The sequence below is a fragment of the Plectropomus leopardus genome, chromosome 12 (genome assembly GCF_008729295.1).
Source record: "Plectropomus leopardus isolate mb chromosome 12, YSFRI_Pleo_2.0, whole genome shotgun sequence".
In the NCBI taxonomy this organism is placed as follows: domain Eukaryota; kingdom Metazoa; phylum Chordata; class Actinopteri; order Perciformes; family Serranidae; genus Plectropomus; species Plectropomus leopardus.
In genome coordinates this window covers 26,337,969-26,356,957 of record NC_056474.1, presented here as the reverse complement: position 1 = coordinate 26,356,957, position 18,989 = coordinate 26,337,969, and the positions used below count along the sequence as shown (strand labels likewise).

The window sequence follows — 18,989 nt, the reverse complement described above, 5'->3', positions numbered from 1 at the left end:
AGTGGATGTTAAGGGGTGAAACTATGCAGTGATAAAAGAGGAGCTGAAGAGGGGCAAACAGTCACCTCACAACATTAAGTTCAGTATTGGAATAACATTACATTTCACATGAGCGTGCATCCAGATTGGAAAGCATCGAGGATGAGGGCGGAGGGAAAGAAATGGGACACAGCATTAGAGCCTGCAATATTTGCATTTTAGCAAGAAATGCAGGGGAGTCACTTGGAGTGGAAGCAAACCACAGTCAGCTGCAGTGCAGGTAACTGTGAATGTCTGAAACATGCGCCTTTAGGAATGAATAATAGAGGGCGGTTGTGGTTCAGGTAGCAAGCAGTGCTGGCACTCGCTGGCTAAAACAAAGATCAAAGGGGAAGTCTTATACCTGACACCTGAAACAGACTGGTTCAGTGTGAGAAACCTGAGGTTAAACACAGTGGTGGACAGTAACAAAGTACATTAACATTAGTACTGTACTTGAGTATCTGTACTTCACTTGACTATTATCTTTTTTCAGAAACTTATTTCTTTGACTCTACTACATTTGAAAAACACTGTATTTTTGACTCCACCACATTTCTATGACAGCTCTCGTTGCTCGTTACATTTGCTTTGAGGTCAGTGGAATATTTTTTTCCCTTTCTAAAATGCAAAAGTCCATAAACTGTGATCATGCAGTTCTGTATGAGGCTTGCTGGTCAAAGTGGTATTGCCGTACTTCTACCTTGCGCATACATCACTTATGGCCATACCCCATGTCCATGTTTGAAGTGTTTGAGATGAAAAATGATTCATATCAATTCAAATGTTTGCTCTGTTTATGGATGGATGGACTTGCACTTGTATGCCATCAGGAGCAATTTGGGGTTCAGAATCATGCCAAGGGTACTTGGGTTCCAGGAATCGAACCACCGATTTTCCAATTGGTGGACAATCCGCTCTACCTCTGAGCCACAGCTGGGCACAATGAATTTGGCATCCATACTCAACAAGCTTTTCATTTTGCAGGTTGCACCACCTTTACACAAGCGTTGGATGGAGGACATATTGATGCACCTCAAAACTGAACAACTTAGATACACTATTGGGGGAGCAATTGAGAGGTTTTGGAAAATCTGGCAGCCATTCCTATTATACTGTATGTTGTGAGGCCTTCTGCACCTTCAATGAAAATACAATCTTTGTTAAATTTTAATTTTATTTCATTTACATTTTTTTCTTTTTCTTTTGGTTTGTTTGTTTTTCAGTTTTCATTTATCCTCTAAGCTGGGCTGTGTTTTGCGTGTTGTATATGTAGGTTTAAGGGTTTGTATTGTGTGTATTACACAATCTTAAATAATATTTTATGTGATGGCACCTTTTTCTATATTCAAAACCCAATAATAAATATTTTATCATTATTCATTTTGCAGGTTGTACAAGAAAGTCAGTGCATTCAGTTGGTTGTTTTAGAGTCATTTAGTTCAGTAGAAAACTCTCCGTTATCCTTTAACAATTCTATTTCCCAGCAGGCCCTGCTTGATCATGTGACGCTATTTTCAGTGCAGTTGCGTTATTCAATTCCTAGCTCTGATGCAGTGTGCCGCATGTTGGCTGCTCAAGCTAACTGAGTTCCTCTTTTCCCTTTTGTGGTGACCAGTATGCATCTATATGAACATAAGCCATGTCAACTTGTATTTGTATCATGTTTATATTGGCCAAAATGCTCTGTTGCTTTGGATGACATAAACCGATGTAGCTAATGTGGTTCTAAGTGCTTTACAAGGTTCTGTAACTGTATTGTGACAGCATTCAACAAGGCCTTGAGATTTAAAAAAATAAAATAAAATAAAGTTATTTGAAAACTTCTGTTTTTTAAAAGCAAGTACTCCAGTACTTTAACTAAAGTAATGATCTGACTCAGCAGCTTTCACTGGTATTGGAGTTATATTTCAACAGGAGCATCTATACTTTGACTCAAGTGAAAGTACTTTGTCCACCACTGGCTAAACAAAAATGTACATCCCCCTTCTAAAATATTCCCATGCAGCTACCAATACATAACTGCCAGCACAGATACACTCCCTCACAACACGACTATTCCTCACTGCCTCTCTGTGTTTGATCTTCTACAACGTATACAACTGGAGATGTGAGCACATATCAGTACACACATCTCCTCGCGACCTATATGATAATATCAGGGGGTCACAGGGCTGAGTAGCAGGTGCCACGCTGTCATTGTGCCCACAGAGAAAAAGCTGAGGCTGCTGTCACTGCCGAGTGCTGCTGCATGAGCGGGCTGCAGAGAAAAGGCCTTGGAGAGACACCGGGGAGATAGTGCACCATTCAACTGAATCATCAGGGCCATCAATGTAATGAGAGCAGATCAGTCCTGAGCAAAGAAAGGCAAGGAGGGAGAGCAGGAAAGAGGGAGTGGATGAGATGGAGGAACGGAGGGTAATGGGGAAAGTGGAGAGAGAAGGAGGAGAAGGTGGATGGTGGAAAGCGGTGGGGCAGAGAGGAAGAGGAAATGGGATTTAGATATAACATAAAGCATGGGAGGATAAGGAAAAGTTGTGGACAGAGGGAGAGGTGAATGGACTATATGGCAAAAATGGTGAGAAAATTCTTCAGGAGAGACTTGGCAAATAAACATTTATTTTTCTACCACAGCACTTGCATTAAAACATCAGAGCGGGAATAACACAAAGGAGGCCAACTGCTGGGCACTCAAGACTTTGGCACTCAAACTGTCAAGAAAAAAAACATAACACAATAGGGCAGGGAGAAAAAAAAGACGACAAGATAGAAGGGCATACTTAAAGAAAGAATCGTTAACCTTAATTTTCTTTGTACCGCAACTAGGAACCTAACTATCTACCAACGAGGATGTCTCTAATTTTGAAATGTTGTTCATAGCAGGGTCCTGGTATTTAATTAAACTGCCATTTCCATGATTTAGTCCATTAGCTTCTCATTCCCATAACACCATCAACTCTGTCATTTCCACGGCACTGACAACCTGGGCTATTGTTTGCGATCAGAGAAGCTGAACTTCCAAGAGGTCATTACTCATTTCTGGCATTCGTCTCGGCTCCGGAAGAGAAAGTCATAAATTATTTCTCTCACACATAATCCCAGTGCCAAAGCTGTGTGTCAATCACTTTCAGAGTCACTCTCGGCCCCCTCACGTCAGTTCCGTCACGTCCGGCCCAGCGGATCATCTATCAGTGGGCGATCGTCCGTTTGGACGGGTACCCTCTGTTATTACCCTCACGTCTTGGGCCCCCAGCTGAATTACAATTGCAGTGTCAGTGAAGAGCCAGGAAGCTGAAAGGGCTGAGCCTGGGTAACAAGCTCTGGGGTGGGTAATTAATGCCTCCATTTCCCCCCATTGGTATAGTAAAGGGGGGGGGGGGGGGGCGGCATTGATCAGAGTGGGATCAGGCCGGAGGGAAGTGGGCAGCAAGCCGAGGGCACCGCAGGGGGGATTAAGTCAAAATGTGGAACAGAAAAAAAGGGATGGATGGATGGAGAGGTGAAAGAGAGGGAGAAAAAGAGGGGAAGAAGGGGTGGATGGTGGCTTAAAGCCTGGCAGAGTTGTTCCTCTTGAGATGGGTCTTCCGCTGGGGCTGGCTACTCTGTCAAAAAGCCTGCAGCTCTGAGTGACACTTCAAACCAATAAAAAACACACTCTAGTTTTGTACTCCTCTATCAGAATTGTAAAGCAGACACATCCAGAGGGAAAATAACATGGAATCCGAAGCTGCATTTCATATAGTAGATACACTTGTCAATGATTTATAAAAAATGACAACCTCCACAACCAAATATTCAAAAAATTAAAGACTGTAGAAGGTTATGGAGGCAATGTGTAGCGAATCAGCTGCAGTGCAAAGCCAGTCAGAAAGAAAAAAAAAAAACGTAATGGTGCGTCACCTAAACAAATGTAAGCGCTCATATAACCAGAACTGAACTGCCACTAAAATAGCAAGAAGTCGGAAAAAAAGCCAATTGATACGGTGAAACAACAGATTCCGCAATTCACTTTTCTCCACCCTGAGGGACTTGGTCACCATGTATTAAAAGGACGCAGTGCAATATAAGAAAAAAAAGCCAGGAGCCACATGGGAGTAAGTGGAGTGACCGTGGCAGCCACCATCGCTCTTACTGCCACGTCTTTAGCTGGAGTCTCCCTGACCCTGTCTGTGTTTGCCTAGGAGGCAAGGCCTGGCGCTGTTGACGATAAAACAAACAGACAAGCCCCATTTATACAGTCAGGTGTCATGACAAGGGATAAACAGCCGACCGCTCCGGGCCTCTCGAGGCACAGTCTGCACTAATAGTAGGGGCTATCATCATCCTCATCCTCACCATCACCCTCATGATCATCATCATCAAGAGCAGCGATAGTGGTGTTGGCAGAAGCTCCTAGGTGCCTGCTGGGAGGCGGACGAGTACTGACTCAGATTGGACAAAACTCAAGGGCTGCACTGTTTACTTTGCTGGGCTGTATTCATTCGTGTCACTGAATTAATCGAGTCAAAAAAAAAAAAAGCAATTGCCAAAAACATTGCTGTGGGAAGAAGGGGGGGGTGTAGGAAAAAAAGAACAGTCTCGAGTAGAGCGAGGCGGGAGTGGCAAGAACGCGACGGGAATGACAAGAGTGTTGCTGTCATCGCGAGGGATGAAAAACAGCACCTCTCAGACGAGGCGAGGCAGCGGCTGCCTCTTGCGCCAGCGAGGAAGGGGATGCGCAGGGACCACAAACGCAATTATCTTCACGCCAGCTTTGTTGTTTGTCAGAAACTGGCACGCATTTAAGGACTTGGGTGTACTGATTATATGACACCCGGAGAGCCTTTGGGGTGGACAAGAGGCAGCCAGCCGGGAGTCATTACCCAAACCAAATAGACTTCTCATTTATTTCTCCGTCGGGGTAAAGCATCAACAGGAATAAACAATGGCTGATAGATACTCAATCACTAAAGGCGTGCACCCTTGCAGTGGGTGTTTTTCCGTTTGAGGATCCAATTACAAAGTCCTAGCATCAAATCATGGGAAATAACAGCTCACATGAGAGGTGTGTGACAATCCCAAAAAGGTTTACAGGGCACCCTTAGGACCATGTTCAGGGACCGAAATCACATATGACCACCCGACAGATGGCATAATGTGGGCACAGGGGTTTTTTTCTGACAGTGTGAAAATCATCGCATTGGCACCTTTCAATAACGCCAGCTGGTCTTTTTCATAGCATTACGTCTAATTTAGGTGAAAAATGGAAAGCTATTTTCTTCATTTTGTCATGCCTCCCCAGAGTGTCACCATCTTGCCCTGAGTGTAAAGCTTTGTGAAAATATTCTGAAAGCTGGTACTTACGAGCAGCTATACCTGTTGACAACCTGCAATCTCTGTGCCAGATATAGACGACCGCCGACACTGGCAGCGCAATGCCTACTGTCGGCTGGTCCGATGCCAAGGTCACGCTCGCAGACAGGATGGTTGAGTCCAAACACAGTGGAAAACCATGGGTGAGAAGTGTTTCCTCTATACAAGACTCCACAGGCCATAAGGGCAGACAGGGACATCAACACCAGTAACTACATGTTTATACATCTAGGTCCATGTACAATGTCATATCACCAAAATAGGAGCTACTTATCATTTCAGTATGCTTCAAATGACTTAGCTCACACCAAGTGTGTCCTTAGCAGAGGTGAAATGTTAATAAGTACATTTTCTCGAGTACTATAGTTAAGGGTCCAGTGTGTACACTGTTGTTTTCTTTACCTTAAAATGAGCCATGCATATTTGCATAGAGGAAAGGGTCCTTTGCCAGCATCTACCATGTTATTTCTATAGTAGCCCACAATGGACAAATAAAAGATTGGTTTTAGAAAGAGCTGTTAAAGTTTGCATGTCAGCCTGCAATTCTCCTAAATTGATTTGGGGACTGTGTGAGATACTTCTGTATAGTCAATGTATTACATACAGTGTTGGTGGGCGCGCTTTAGCCACTTTAAAAAATACCTACCTAAAAAAATACAAAATCTGTCTTAGTGGACACTGTATTGTAAGTGTTTTTAATGTGTTTTGTTCCAGTTGGATCACATAACAGCCCTTTCTGACCCAAACTGCTGAGAAATGTAGCGCCAGAGGAAAAGGCTGTGTGACGGTGAGGTAAAGCAGTGGAAATACTTTAAATGTAGCGTCCACTTAGACTAATGTTGACTTTTTTGGTAGGCCTTTTTAAAATGGCTTAAATTAATTTTGAAATGCCTAAATTACATTTTGATTTCAACCCACTGTTTTTACCATAGACTGTATATAAAAAAATATGTATGTATGTATGTATATATATACATAAATACATACAGTCTGTGGTTTCTCCGAACTGGGAGCATTCCAACTGTCAACTTCTATATGTAATACTGTAATACACTGACTACACATAAGTATCTATAAGTAGCCAAACTTCAACAATCCACAACTATCCCTTTAAGACCCAGACACACCAAACCCATATCAAAGAACTAGCAACAACTACACCAACTCGTTGTCTCGCGTCGCTGTCTCAGCCAAAAAGTTGTACATGAATAACCAAAGACACCTTTGATCTGTGCCTGCTCCAAAGCAGCAGACACTGGTAGTCTGTAACTGTCATTCAAAAAGGGAAACCTACAGACCGACAGACCACCATGATGCTAGTTAGCCAGTTAGCACACTTACAACACAATCCAGCACGAAAAAGAACGAAGCATATTTACCGTGCGACACTGAACCATGACACAAAGCATCATTAAACGTTTGTGTTTAAGAGCTAAGAAGCAAAAGAAAATATTCTTACCTCATAAAACAAGTTCGTTTGGGTGTCACTCCATGGAAACTTTAGCTCGCTGTTTACTGTCGGCACCTCGGTTTGTCCTCGTGCGCTGAGCAGCCAATCACAGAGCGATATGATTCACCGACGGGCTCCGCCGTCTCCTGCGCTGATTCTGATATTCACCAATATTCACTCTAAGATTCATAATATACTTTAATCTGTTTTGCATAATGAGTAAGTTTAATTTTGTGCTTTTACTCACCATTGTAACAGTATTTCTGCACTGTGGTATTGCTACTCTTGAATAAAATATCAGAGTGCCTTCCTTACCACTGCTTCTGAGGGTCCAGAGAACAAGTGGGTTTTTTTTCCAGCTCTACTACATGAAAAAATGACAGAGGATCAACAAAGTCTAGGATTCTTCCTCTGGGGACCATGAACCTCTGTACATTTCATAGCAATCCATCTGACTGTTGAGGTATTTTGGAGCAAACAACAGACATACTCTAACATCGATGGGCAGCCATGTGGCTTTAAAGCCACTGCAGAAGATTTTAAAAAATAAATAAATAAATTAAAAAGGAAGAACTTGGAGAGAAGTTCAAAAACGTTCCCACCTTCACATACCAGGAGATGTTGAGAAAATTGTTCTCTGCCAAAAATTCAGAAAGGTTTCTTTGAAGGGGGTTTCAGGTGCTATTTGGTGATCCGATAAGTATTTTATTTGAAGCATACTGACGCCCATGACCAGAAAGCTTTTAACCCAATGAACAAAAATAAGAAATCAATACCGTATGATCCACCTCGCTCCTTGAATCCTCCGATGCTTCTCCTCTTGTTGTTCTAAGATTTAGACTTGAACACAAGGGTGACAGAGCCTCTGCTGTAGATTTTGGAACAACTTGCTTGAAGAGATCAGCGAAGGAAAATGCATCACTTTAGATATTTTATCGTAAAACACCTTTTACCTGTGTCTCTTAAAGTGTAAAAAAAATCAAGTACATTATTACAATGTGATGCCAAGGATCCAAACCTGCAGAAATCTGATGAAATGTAGTGTAATCCTGGGAGTTAAGGTGCCATTTTTCTCAACTACACCCACTTTGAATTGATCAATCATTAATCTATCTAACAAAGCAGCTTTTTTAGTTGTTGGTGTTCATTTAACCCTTTAAAACTGGGACTAGTTGGCTTGATTTCCTTCAAAAATATGGACAGAATAGTATCTCATCAAGAAATTACGGACTAAAATTGCAGCCTCTTAAAGCTGGCTGTACTTTATCAAGGCAGAGCATCCTACACTCTACTTAAATGACAATGCCATATGTTGGATATTTAATGGCGCTGCAGGATGTAGCCTTTATCCACTACTCTGAGGAAATCATTTAGTCATATTCAGTAAAAATCCCTCGTTCAACCCCTTAACCCAGGAGGACAGTTAATTCTTCTACAGAGTGTTAATGCTTTTATCCACATTCGCTTCATTTTAGCATATCTCCACGGGCACATACGTCGTCACTCCGTCAGCCTCTGCTTCTTTTGACGGTGCAGCTCCCATCACTTCATTTACTAAAAGCAGCATCACGGGCGAGACCCACTCATTTCCATTTATCGAAATCCCATTTCTATTCCATCTGCTAACTAGTCACCTGTGAAACTAGTTTTTAACCACGATTTGAAAGTGCACTGGCTTCAGATGTCTACCCCATCCCCTTTATTAGTGTTTATTCCCAACCATAAAAACCGCTGGAGGGGCACGCACTGCCAGCGCAGGTCGTTACATTGTAAAACACCATGGCAGGGTGGCACACAACATTGCGCATTGAGAAGCTAAGTGTGTCGGGGAGGAATTAAAGAATAAATTTCCCCCTTCCAATTAAAAGACGTATTTGTGCAGCGTGAGCGCAGGAAGGGAACATTATCAATGAGGGGAAGAAAACACAGTGTTACAACTCAGGAGGCACAATTACTGAGGCTGGTGGTATGCAATTAAATAGTGCTATTTAGACAGTGCTGCTCCCTGCTAATACATGCACAACATATAGAGGAGACAAAACAGGCTTTGGATGTACCTCCCAATCCCAACAGCTGGGGGAACAGACGACTGAAATGTAAACACAAACAGCGGAAAAACGACTACATCAAAAGGAAACTGAGGCGACAAGAGTTTGCATTTACATAAAAGGTAAATTCTGAGGATTACAAATTTCACCATCTCGAAACCTAAAAAGGTAAAATAACCACAACAAGTCTGTTGAAAAAAAGAACATCACAGGTTTTATTGAGAAAGAAGATTCCCAGGGTAGGATCCAAATGAAACGTATGTAGGGCAAGCACCACACTACTCCCACACTGTATTAAAGCATGTTTGAGTCATCGGCCCCTTCTCTGCAGCCCCTCAAATCATACTCTGTGCGGGGTGAGTGGAGCTGGCATTGTTAAAAATGTACAATATAAAGCTTTAAGCTAGCAACAAGTCAAACTGCGTCACGGAAGTAATGCAAGTGGAAATCAATTGTCGGATGAGTCCTTTTTTATTCATGTGTCAACCCCTACTGACGTTTTAGAACAACTTAGACATTAGATACTAGAACAAACTCCTTACCCTCCCTATTCTCACCCCACTTCCTGGTCCCCTCTGTGCTGTTGGTTTATGCCTGATCCCTGTACTGCTGGTGCAGCATGAGGACGTCTTCCTGGGAGACCCGGGTCCACCCGTCACTGTGGACGTGGTACAGGTTGACCTGCCCTCCACTGTAGGCGTCACGGTATGTGGCCTGGTAGATGGCGCGGCGGCCTAGCTCACAGGCCTCTTCCACAGACAGGTCGTGCCGCAGGCCACTGTCCATCACACCATAGGCGTACATGGAGCCTGAGCCCACGGCGAACAGGTCGCCACACACTCGGTTCCCCTCTGAGTCCACATAGTACAGCCCTGAGGACGAAGAAACAAAAGACAGGTCAAGAGGCTGGGAGGGCAGGAGGAAACGGTGTAAAGGGAGAACTGTTGGATGCAAAAGCGTCCTCTGTTCTCCTTACTCAGGTGTTGAGCTTTGTCAGGAAAACTGAGATGGTGTACATCTAATACCGACGCTCTCACAAAAACAAACACACACGAACTTGCAAGCGCACACGCGCCCATGTCCTCCAGAGAGAGAATATGAACAGCTGCAACCTCTCCAAGTGAAGTAAGGCTGGCAGATATGAACAGCTGCATCCTCTTCAAGTAAAACGAAGCCGGCCACGGAACCTGCTGACGAGGCACGGGTCACATCGCTGTCTGCCCAGGGGCCCTGCTCCGGGCTTTATTGATCCCTGCAAACACGCCAAAAATTAACTATCGACCCGCAACCCGAGCTGCACAGGTAACTGCACCTTGCACCTCAAAAAGGAGGACAAAAAAAAGCGCGTTTACATCCTGTGGACATGAGACGAGTACAGCACACTCACATCCTTCCTCAAATACACACCCTTGCTTCACCTCCACACATACGCACACTTGAATGACACACGGAGGCCGGGCTCACCCTACACAAAACCCGACAAACATGTAATCCACCGTGCACTGCAGACCCCACAATGCTCTGATGGACCTGTGAGGGACAGTTTGCTCCACACCACGCTTCGTGGACACATGCGAGACATTTTGTTCCGCGCCATGACACACTCGCTAGGTCTGATCCCAGAGTGACGTGGAACGGGTGACTAGCACCAGCCTGTGAGCTCGCCCACAGCCTGCAGATGGTAAAAAAGACAGCCTGCGAAAAGGCATGTTTTTCAGAGCGCTTCACAAAGCGAAACCTGTGAAAAAGATAGTCGCACAGAGAAACAGAGACACATGCATATAAAATTGCCTAATATCCACTGCTATCGCTCATCTACCGCATTAAAAAAAACACTTCAAAATGCCCTCAGATTGCAAAGCCCCGCTTGCACAGTTCCTCAGCTAAACTAGTGACAGTCTATTAGGGATAGAGAGCCACTTGCCTTTCTGAAAAAAAAGAGGCTTACCATTGCTTTCAACTGGCAAATTGCAGCTTCCTCAGCCTGTCGTTAGTTTGCCATGATAATCATCCAGTGCCTGTCTATACACGGGGGTAATTTGCCATTCTGAGACCTGTCTGTTCCTCTTGAAAACTGTAAGGGACTCGTTAAAAACATAATGGGCAGGGAGAGAGAGTTGTAAAGGCGGCCTCTTGTGTTGAGTAGCACAGTTGACGGAGGTGGATGAGGACTCTTTAGGAGGTCCAAGTATAGAAGCAGAGCGGCACCAAAAAACACTTCCCACATCCATTCCTTTCCAAACACACCTGGGTCTTTGTAGAGCCCAGTGCGCTTAACTCTCTCTGCGCCTCAAACAGAGACGCAGAAACGCATGCAGGCGGCGATGAGTGCTCCGAAAACAAAAAGGTAAAGGGGGGGGGGGGGGTTCATGAGGCCCACTTAAAGCTGAAGCGCACTGCCTGCATGGCAGAGCATTGCAGCAGTGGCAGCCAAAAGAGACTCCTTCCACTCTGTCAACCAACTGACAGGTGCTTAAGGAGCCTTTTTTTAAACAGCAGCCTGTGCAGCTGGCTGGACTGACAGCTTTTAGAGGTAGAGGAGCACAGTGCGATGGATGGGTGGCTAGCATCAAATGGGTCAGTGTCCGTCCGTCATCTGGCCTTCCCACTACAATTCACCCCTGGATCAGGATTTTAAAAAAAAGAGAGCAGCAGTTCAGAACAGAGGGGAAAAAGCTATTACATCACACTCTGGGGAGTGGCTGTAAAACTGACTGCCACATGGGTCTCCTCTGACGCCGACTCACTGCTTTTTAGTCATGTGGGCCGCATCCCATTTACTCACATATCACCTCATTTCAAACCCTTCATGTCCTTGTAGGGGCGCGGTAGAGGGTGCAGAGGGTGTAGAGTCGCTGTTATCTGTCAACAGCAAAGCCTCGACTGTGTTATCGAGGATTTACTGTATGCTGATTACAAGTGTCATAACATTTGATGTTATTACATAGAGCCATATTTGACAAGCTCAACGTAGCTTTTATTCGATTTATTTTACATGCAGCTTAAGACACTCCATCAGGGGAATAAGTGCTCTTGACATGATTGTAGCTCGCTAATGAGCTTCCCGCCTAATCGCGATTGATTTAATTTACATGACATTTACCTCTCCATTCAATCATTGGCATTGTGGGGTCCATGGAAAGGCCCACACACCTATTGAACTTATACAGGGATCATTATTTCCCCAATTGATTGCCAGGATTTAACACGTGTCATTTGCGTTTGTTGGCATACCGGCGGGCCCGCCATTGTTCACACAGCCCTCCCTGCTTCCCAGACAAAGCCGGCATCGATCTCAGCGGGTGTATGGGCATTATGCATGCGACCCAATTGTTCAGGGCTGAGACCCAACGTCCATCATCCCGCCGCGCTCCGGCTGGCCTGCAGTCCCAGCCTCATCGATTTCCCATTACTGTGTCACTGTGGCGGCCTCTTTAAGCACACCTTCTGTGATGTACAGCCTCACACTGCGTGGCACCCAAAAGCCGCAGCTTGATGCACAAAGAGAGGTAGAGCATGCGAGAGGCTGCAGTACCATCTAGTGGGTAACTCTGGGAACTACTGATGTGTTTGGAATGAAAAATAAAAGGGCTCATACAACAGGAAAACCACATGAAATGACAGTTCTGTACACACCATTATTACATATAATGGCTGACAACAATTATTTAACAATTAAGTAAGTTGTTTCTGATCACAAATGAATATGAAACTGCTAACCCTACACCGCAACAAAAGACCAGCATTTTGGACTTTTTAATACATATTAAACTGCTATTCGAGTTAAGCCTGGGAAGCAGGCTACTAAATGTCATTAAATCTTTTCTTTGGAACTAAAGCAAATGGCCAGTCTGTCATCAAAAAAACATTGTATATAAATGAGTGGATTATTTGGCTCATTGCATGAGCGGCAAGTCAAAATTAGTTTTGAATTAATGGAAATCACATGCCAAAGTGGGCAGTTAAGGTCTGCTTCAGTGAGTTCGTTGTATTTATTAAGAAGTTTGCCATGTGTTTAGATTAGAAAAAGAACATTGCAAAGAATGCTTGGAGTAAAATAGATATCTGGCAATCTGGTATTAACCGAGGAAGATACTGAACTGACTTACGAATCTAAAAACATGATTAAAAAAAAGTTTAATATAACAACATCTAACTATGGAAAATTGCTTGGAGGTTGAGGTTGAGGTAAATCAGCAGACTATTAAGAAAGTGAAAAGAATTATGAATCCACACAGTGTTATTTTCAGAATCTAAATCGCAAATCTTAATTTAAACTAATTAGAATTAGCAGATTATCTGATTTGTAGATTAATTGATGCGTCACACAATTTATCTGCAACTATTTTGATGTGTGATTAATCATTTGAGTCATTTTTCAAACAAAAATAGCAAACACTTGATGTGAGTATCTGCTGCTTTTCTCTGTTTCATACAATTGTAAAATTAATATCTTTGGGTTTTTCAGATGCATGGGATATTGGAAAGGCCTGTTTCACTGTCTTCTGTTGATTATAAATTGATCATTTAATCAAGAAAATCAGCAACAGAATAATCAATTATGAAAATAATCCTTTGTTGTAATTAATACCAGGAATCCTGAACAATTTTTCAAGTCAAATTCAATACTTTTTAGACTTCGGAGCTGAGGGAAGCCTGAATACATCACAAAAGTTATTATTAGTGGTATGTTAAGGTTTAAATCTGATATTACACTGTATTAAACTGCAAATCCCACCTATTTGTCACCCAGTTAAAACAAAAACTAAATAAATATATTAATAAAAAATTGTAGGATACTGTATATTCTGTCTCTGATTCATTTTGGAAAAATATTGTCATCAATATGCATCATGTATCAACCTGATTATACTCAGTCAAAAAGGTGTTTAGAAAACCTTAATTATTGAAATTGATCCTTAAATAAAAAATATATAACGATCAACTCGGTTGACACTTTCATTTTTCTTGTTTTTAGATCAAACTAGACATAAGCCATGTGTCATGTGCAGCTGTGCATTTACCTGGGCCTCTCTTGTCCCAGCCGCACACCATGGTTCCCATGCTGAGTCCCATGCCCTTGTACTGGTACACCATGTTAGCCAGCAGTTTGGAGGCTGCTGCCACGGAAATGCGCTCCTTGTTGCGAAGTTCGTAGATGCGGCACTGACGAGCCAGCAGGCGCTCCCAGAAGCTACAGTCTGCAGCTCCTCCAGCCATAGTGCCCAGCAGGTAGGGGTTGATCTCAATCACCTTCTTCACTGTCTGCGAGGCAATGTAGGAGCCCGCTGTGGCCCGGGAGTCCACCGCTACAATAACACCATGCTGAAACTGAGAGAGGCAACAGCAGGGGGGATCCCATTAGTAAAGCACAGTGCAGCAGGAGGGCAACACACACAGAGCATTCACTTATGGACCAGTGATCAGTACATACAGTTTAATTACCTATTAGCTACCTCCTATTACTGCTCAGATAAAGCAGAAATGCGCTACTGCTCTAAAACTGTCAGAGGGGTGCAATATATGGCTCAGCTCTGCCAGAAAGCTGCTGGATAAAAGTGAAGACCTTTGCTCTTCCCTCCAAAATCCTCTATCACTGAAGTGACAGTCACAACAGCCGTATAATACTAAAGTGAAGACAACAGATTTGGCCAGTCAGAGGAAGATGACTGCTGGGAGGTTTTCATCTACCACCTCCCCTCCACACTCAGGGATTAAGGGATAAAGTTGGCGTTATTCTATCTTTTCTTTTTATCAACAAATCCCCTGAAGAGACCAAAATCAACTGCGGGGATGTTGTTCAGTATTTACAGCGCTCTGCTCGTTTGACAGGCTGAGGTTAAAAAGCTTGCTGTTTCATTGTAATGAAAAGATATGTCATCCAAATACAATAGTACGGCTCTTTTATGGGTTTTTTTTAATCATTATTTAGACAACAGTGGGGTTTTGTGGCACAGAGACAGAAGTTATATCAGGCTATTATTTTGTTAGTAGCTTAAAATCATTGTCGGATTTAGCGTCTTTACAGGATTTGTTGTTGATTACAATATAACAGCATCCTCATTTCAGTTAAATGTATATGAGGACTCACTTAAATCATACGCCTTGTTTAAATCTTTGTAGCATTAATCAATGTGCCTTGAAGTATTTGGAAACCCCATTCCCTCTTCTGTTGACATTCTTAATTTTGCTTTGGGAGCTTCTGCTTTGTTCTTTATTCTCTCTACATGCAATCAGCATTTCCACAATAGTGTTTGTTTTGTTTTATTTCTGATGTGAGATAAACTTGTGGTGTGTAACTGTTATAACATACATTTTTAAATGATAATACCAATATTTTTGTGTACTTAACCTACATCTTTAAGTTTGACTAGCCAGGAAAACAAATATTCAGTATTTACCATCAGAATCTAAAGCCTGGTTCTGAAATAGTATTTAGATCATCTGCTATAAAAACTCACAGCTCATACATGACAGAAAGTATAACAAAGTAATTAACTGAACAAATGAGAAATACCTCCTTCCTACCACAAATGTAATAAAAACCTGTCAGGACACCTCATCACTAAATATATTAACTTACATTATGACCCCTTTGGTTTTTCGATGTACAGTGAAATAACCTTATAAAGGCATGAATAGCAAATCAGGTAGATTTTTTTTCCAAAAAGCCAAATCTGATGAGCAAAATGAAAAATATGCACAATATCTCTAACCAACACCAAGTCCTCTTTGACAACATGGACGGAATATGTTTAAATTGAAAATAAAATAAAAAATAAACATAATAAAATGACTTTAAGATAGCTCTTTATTATATTTACATTCTACCTCCTGCAATATAAAAAGAAGGCGCCTGTGCTATCAGGAGCATACAAGCTGATACAGTATTATTTAAAACACAAACTGAGGGTCATCTTCATATTATCATGTTGAGCAATGACTGAACAGCATCTAAATAGATTTGCGTAGTTTGTGAGGTATTTAATTAAACTAGATAAAATACATGTGTGGATGTGCACAAGTAGACATTGTCACTGTGTTTCCCATTCAGGCAGATGCAAATAAAGCCGACTGGCTATTGATATTGACTTGTAACACCTAACTAAACAGTAAATACTTTCTTGGCTGTCAAAACCACGCAGGTGAGGACAGTTTACGTTAACCGATTTACTTTAAAAGTCAGAAATGTCCAACACAAACCCTAACAGTGCTAACGTTATGTGAACATCTGCAATGAGAAAGCGGTTTGTAGCCATGTTAGCATGCTAGCGTCCATCGTGTAGCCTTATGTTAACACTTAAGCGTGGTATACGGAGTCTGAATGATTATCAAACGCCTACTTAGACAACTACATCGTTTATTTGAGTTTCACCGTACCCGCTAGCAACAATAAGCCACTAATGAACTTACTTTGAAAGCTAAGGTGGTGGTTCCATGCAAGAACTCTATTTTCCTCTCGACGCCATCGTCGTCCCCGGCAAACAGCGGGTTTTTCACGGAAAAACTGAGACCGTCTCCCGGCGTAGCGTCAAATCCCAGATCGCTCTGTCTGGGTCCAGAACTAAAGGCAAAAGGTTGACAATTATCAAATGAAAAATTCGCACAATCACTGTTCAACACACTAGCAAGAGCCATCTTTGAAATTGTCCGATGAGCAAGCAACTTCCGGCGGATAAGGGTGCGAAAATATATTGAGTTTGGTGGAAAAATCTCACAGCGCCCCCTGTAGTTATGACGAACTGAAGATTTACAGGTGAATATAGGAGTAGTATGGGAATCATAGACTGTATATAAAGAAAATGTTTTTATAAAAAATAAAATCAAAAATGGAATAAAATGAAATTATATACAGTGATTGGAATATAGACCCATGTAAACGCAAAAAACCCATTTCAACAGCGATTTAAATATATGAACTCTGAAGGAGGTGACTTACTTTACACCAGGCTATTTTTAAACTGTAGCCACCCTGAATTACCCCAATGGTGGATGAAGTACCCGAAGGCCATATTTGAGTAAATGTACAGATATGTTAACAGAAAATTACTCTGGCAGAAGTTAAACTCACCCATTAGGAAATTACTTGAATAAAGTCTTAAAATATGTAATTTGTACTGTATTTAAGTATCAAATGTAATTTTATGATATTAAATGTACTAAAAGCACTACTGAAGTATTAAAAGTAAAAGTGCAAGTAAATGTTGGTGAGAAAGGAGCCTATATTACACTTGAAGAATAAAGAGTTCATTTTTGGAACTTCAAGGATTTAAATAACAAAATCCCCTACATTCGTCTGTCCGCCCCCTCCTCCCTTCCTCAGTTCCTTCCATATTTTGTAGCAAGTCACAAAAATACATAGGAGAAATGTAGTGGAGTAAAAAGTATACATTTTATTTAGGAAATTTAGTGGAGTAAAAGTGAGAGTTGTTACAGATACTACCAAAAAAATACTTTCGTACTGTAATGAAGTATTATTATTTTGTTACATTGTAGAACTGCTGAACCTGAACATTTTTGCTTCACCCCTCAGCATCTAACGCAGTCACTCTTTTTCTTTCCTTCACTATTTTTGCCCTCCTCTCTATGTCTCTATAATATTCATCTTTCAGGTCTTCTCTCTTTCTTTGGCTCCATCCCTGCGCCGTGATGTGGAAGAGGTCCACATTGTTTCCTGAGTAGGCGTCCCTGTGAGTGGCTCTGAACACGGCTTCTCTTGCCAAGGCGATGGCCTCCTCTTTACTTAAGCTCCTACTCAGCCCTCCATCCAGGACTCCATAAGCATAAGGAGAGCCAGAGCCCACAGAAAATATGTCCCCCTGCAGTCGGGCTCCATCGCTGCACACATATATCACCTTGGGGCCACTGTTTGGGGATGCAGAATGTGCCGTCACAGTAACATCTTGACTACTAACAACAGCTGAAGAGCTGTCATCAGTAATTAAGGATGAGTCTTTTGACCTCTTTGTGCAGTCAGTGGTATTTGCTTCTTTATCCCAACCACACAGCGTAAGAGCCACGCACAGCTCAGTGCCTTTAAAGGGGTGCAGCATGAATGAAAGGAGCTTTGCAGTGCCTTGTATTGAAAGGCAACGTCTGTGACGCAGTTGGTAGAGTCTGATCTCTCTGGCAAGAATTCGCTCCCACAGCATGCAGTCTGCACCGCTACCAGAGGAGGTGACGACTAAATGGGAGTGAATTGGAGTAATCTTGTGAACAGCTGGACAGGCAACAAGCCCCCCAGCACTTGCACGCGTGTCTGCTGCTGCGATAACCCCACCTTGGAAGATGAAACCTAAGGTCGTTGTTCCATGAGACAGAGGGAAAGGCCTCCGGACTGTCGCTGAATGTTTGGTTGGGGAAAAAGGGGTTGATGGTCCCTGGCTGTAAGGTGCAAAAAATTGTAAAGTTGGTATGGAGAATTGCAGAGGGATCCCACTGTTTCTCTCAGACCTCTTTAGACTCCCCAATCCAAAGTTGTGATAGTCTGTCATATGAAAAGATGTGGCTGCATCTTCAAATTGAGAGGCAGGAAACCACTTGCGATGCACAGGAGTGTCCATGAAGCCACAAATATCTTCCAAAGCCATAATAAAGCAGATACAGAGAGACTCCTTGATCAAAAAATAAGTGTCTTTCCCAGAGATTGGTAGGAAAAAAAGTTCTCCTTAAACACAGATTAAAGCAGAGTCCATCTTTAAGAAAACTGGTCCAAAAAAAGTCATAAACCTTGTAAATCCCACTATGTTTTGTAATGATGACCGCTGCCAACTTCTCACTCTCTCATCTGACTGAAAGACCAAGGTTTTACCCTTTTATAGCCCTCCCAAATATGACACAGTGCACACAGACACACACATAGGCCTATGTTCAAAACCATTTGAGTTGACATAAGTGATATTTTATCCTACCTGCCTTGGAAATAATAGCCGGAGAAGCCCTGTTCTGCAAACCTTACATGTTTTGCTGACTGACAGAGTCATCTTGCTAAGAGTGGCTACATTCACACATTATCGTTTTCAGTTTGGAAGGAGGGAACCAACCAACAGCAGGATCTGATGACACACCTGCTTTCCATTACGTAGCTGTATCTAAAATATGGCCCTGAAACCCAACATAAC

At 42.4% G+C, this 18,989-nt stretch overlaps 2 protein-coding genes across 2 annotated transcripts; both read right to left on the bottom strand.

The window, feature by feature from the left end:
• Nucleotides 1–9,059: 9,059 nt before the first annotated feature.
• On the bottom strand, nucleotides 9,060–16,539 carry psmb5 (proteasome 20S subunit beta 5). Its single transcript, XM_042497595.1, has 3 exons — nucleotides 16,282–16,539; nucleotides 13,893–14,199; nucleotides 9,060–9,740 (listed from the first exon to the last, which is right to left on the bottom strand). The coding sequence occupies exons 1-3, from the start codon at nucleotides 16,504–16,506 to the stop codon at nucleotides 9,457–9,459; spliced, it is 816 nt and encodes a 271-aa protein (XP_042353529.1). The 5' UTR covers nucleotides 16,507–16,539; the 3' UTR covers nucleotides 9,060–9,456.
• An 851-nt stretch (nucleotides 16,540–17,390) lies between these two features.
• psmb11a (proteasome 20S subunit beta 11a) lies at nucleotides 17,391–18,458 on the bottom strand. The gene is made up of 2 exons (XM_042497570.1): nucleotides 17,830–18,458; nucleotides 17,391–17,733 (listed from the first exon to the last, which is right to left on the bottom strand). Exons 1-2 carry the CDS (start codon nucleotides 18,456–18,458, stop codon nucleotides 17,391–17,393), a joined length of 972 nt encoding a protein of 323 aa, XP_042353504.1.
• Nucleotides 18,459–18,989: the final 531 nt, after the last annotated feature.

Bases quoted from the DNA above. Each gene is read 5' to 3' on its own strand.
- psmb5 (XM_042497595.1), bottom strand. From the start codon at position 16,506: ATGGCTCTTGCTAGTGTGTTGAACAGTGATTGTGCGAATTTTTCATTT. The intron at 14,200-16,281 runs GTAAGTTCATTA...TGCCTCTCTCAG, and splicing joins CCACCACCTTAGCTTTCAAA to TTTCAGCATGGTGTTATTGT. The intron at 9,741-13,892 runs GTAAATGCACAG...CTTCGTCCTCAG, and splicing joins CTGGGACAAGAGAGGCCCAG to GGCTGTACTATGTGGACTCA.
- psmb11a (XM_042497570.1), bottom strand. From the start codon at position 18,458: ATGGCTTTGGAAGATATTTGTGGCTTCATGGACACTCCTGTGCATCGC. The intron at 17,734-17,829 runs GTCAAAAGACTC...ATCCCCAAACAG, and splicing joins ACCACTGACTGCACAAAGAG to TGGCCCCAAGGTGATATATG.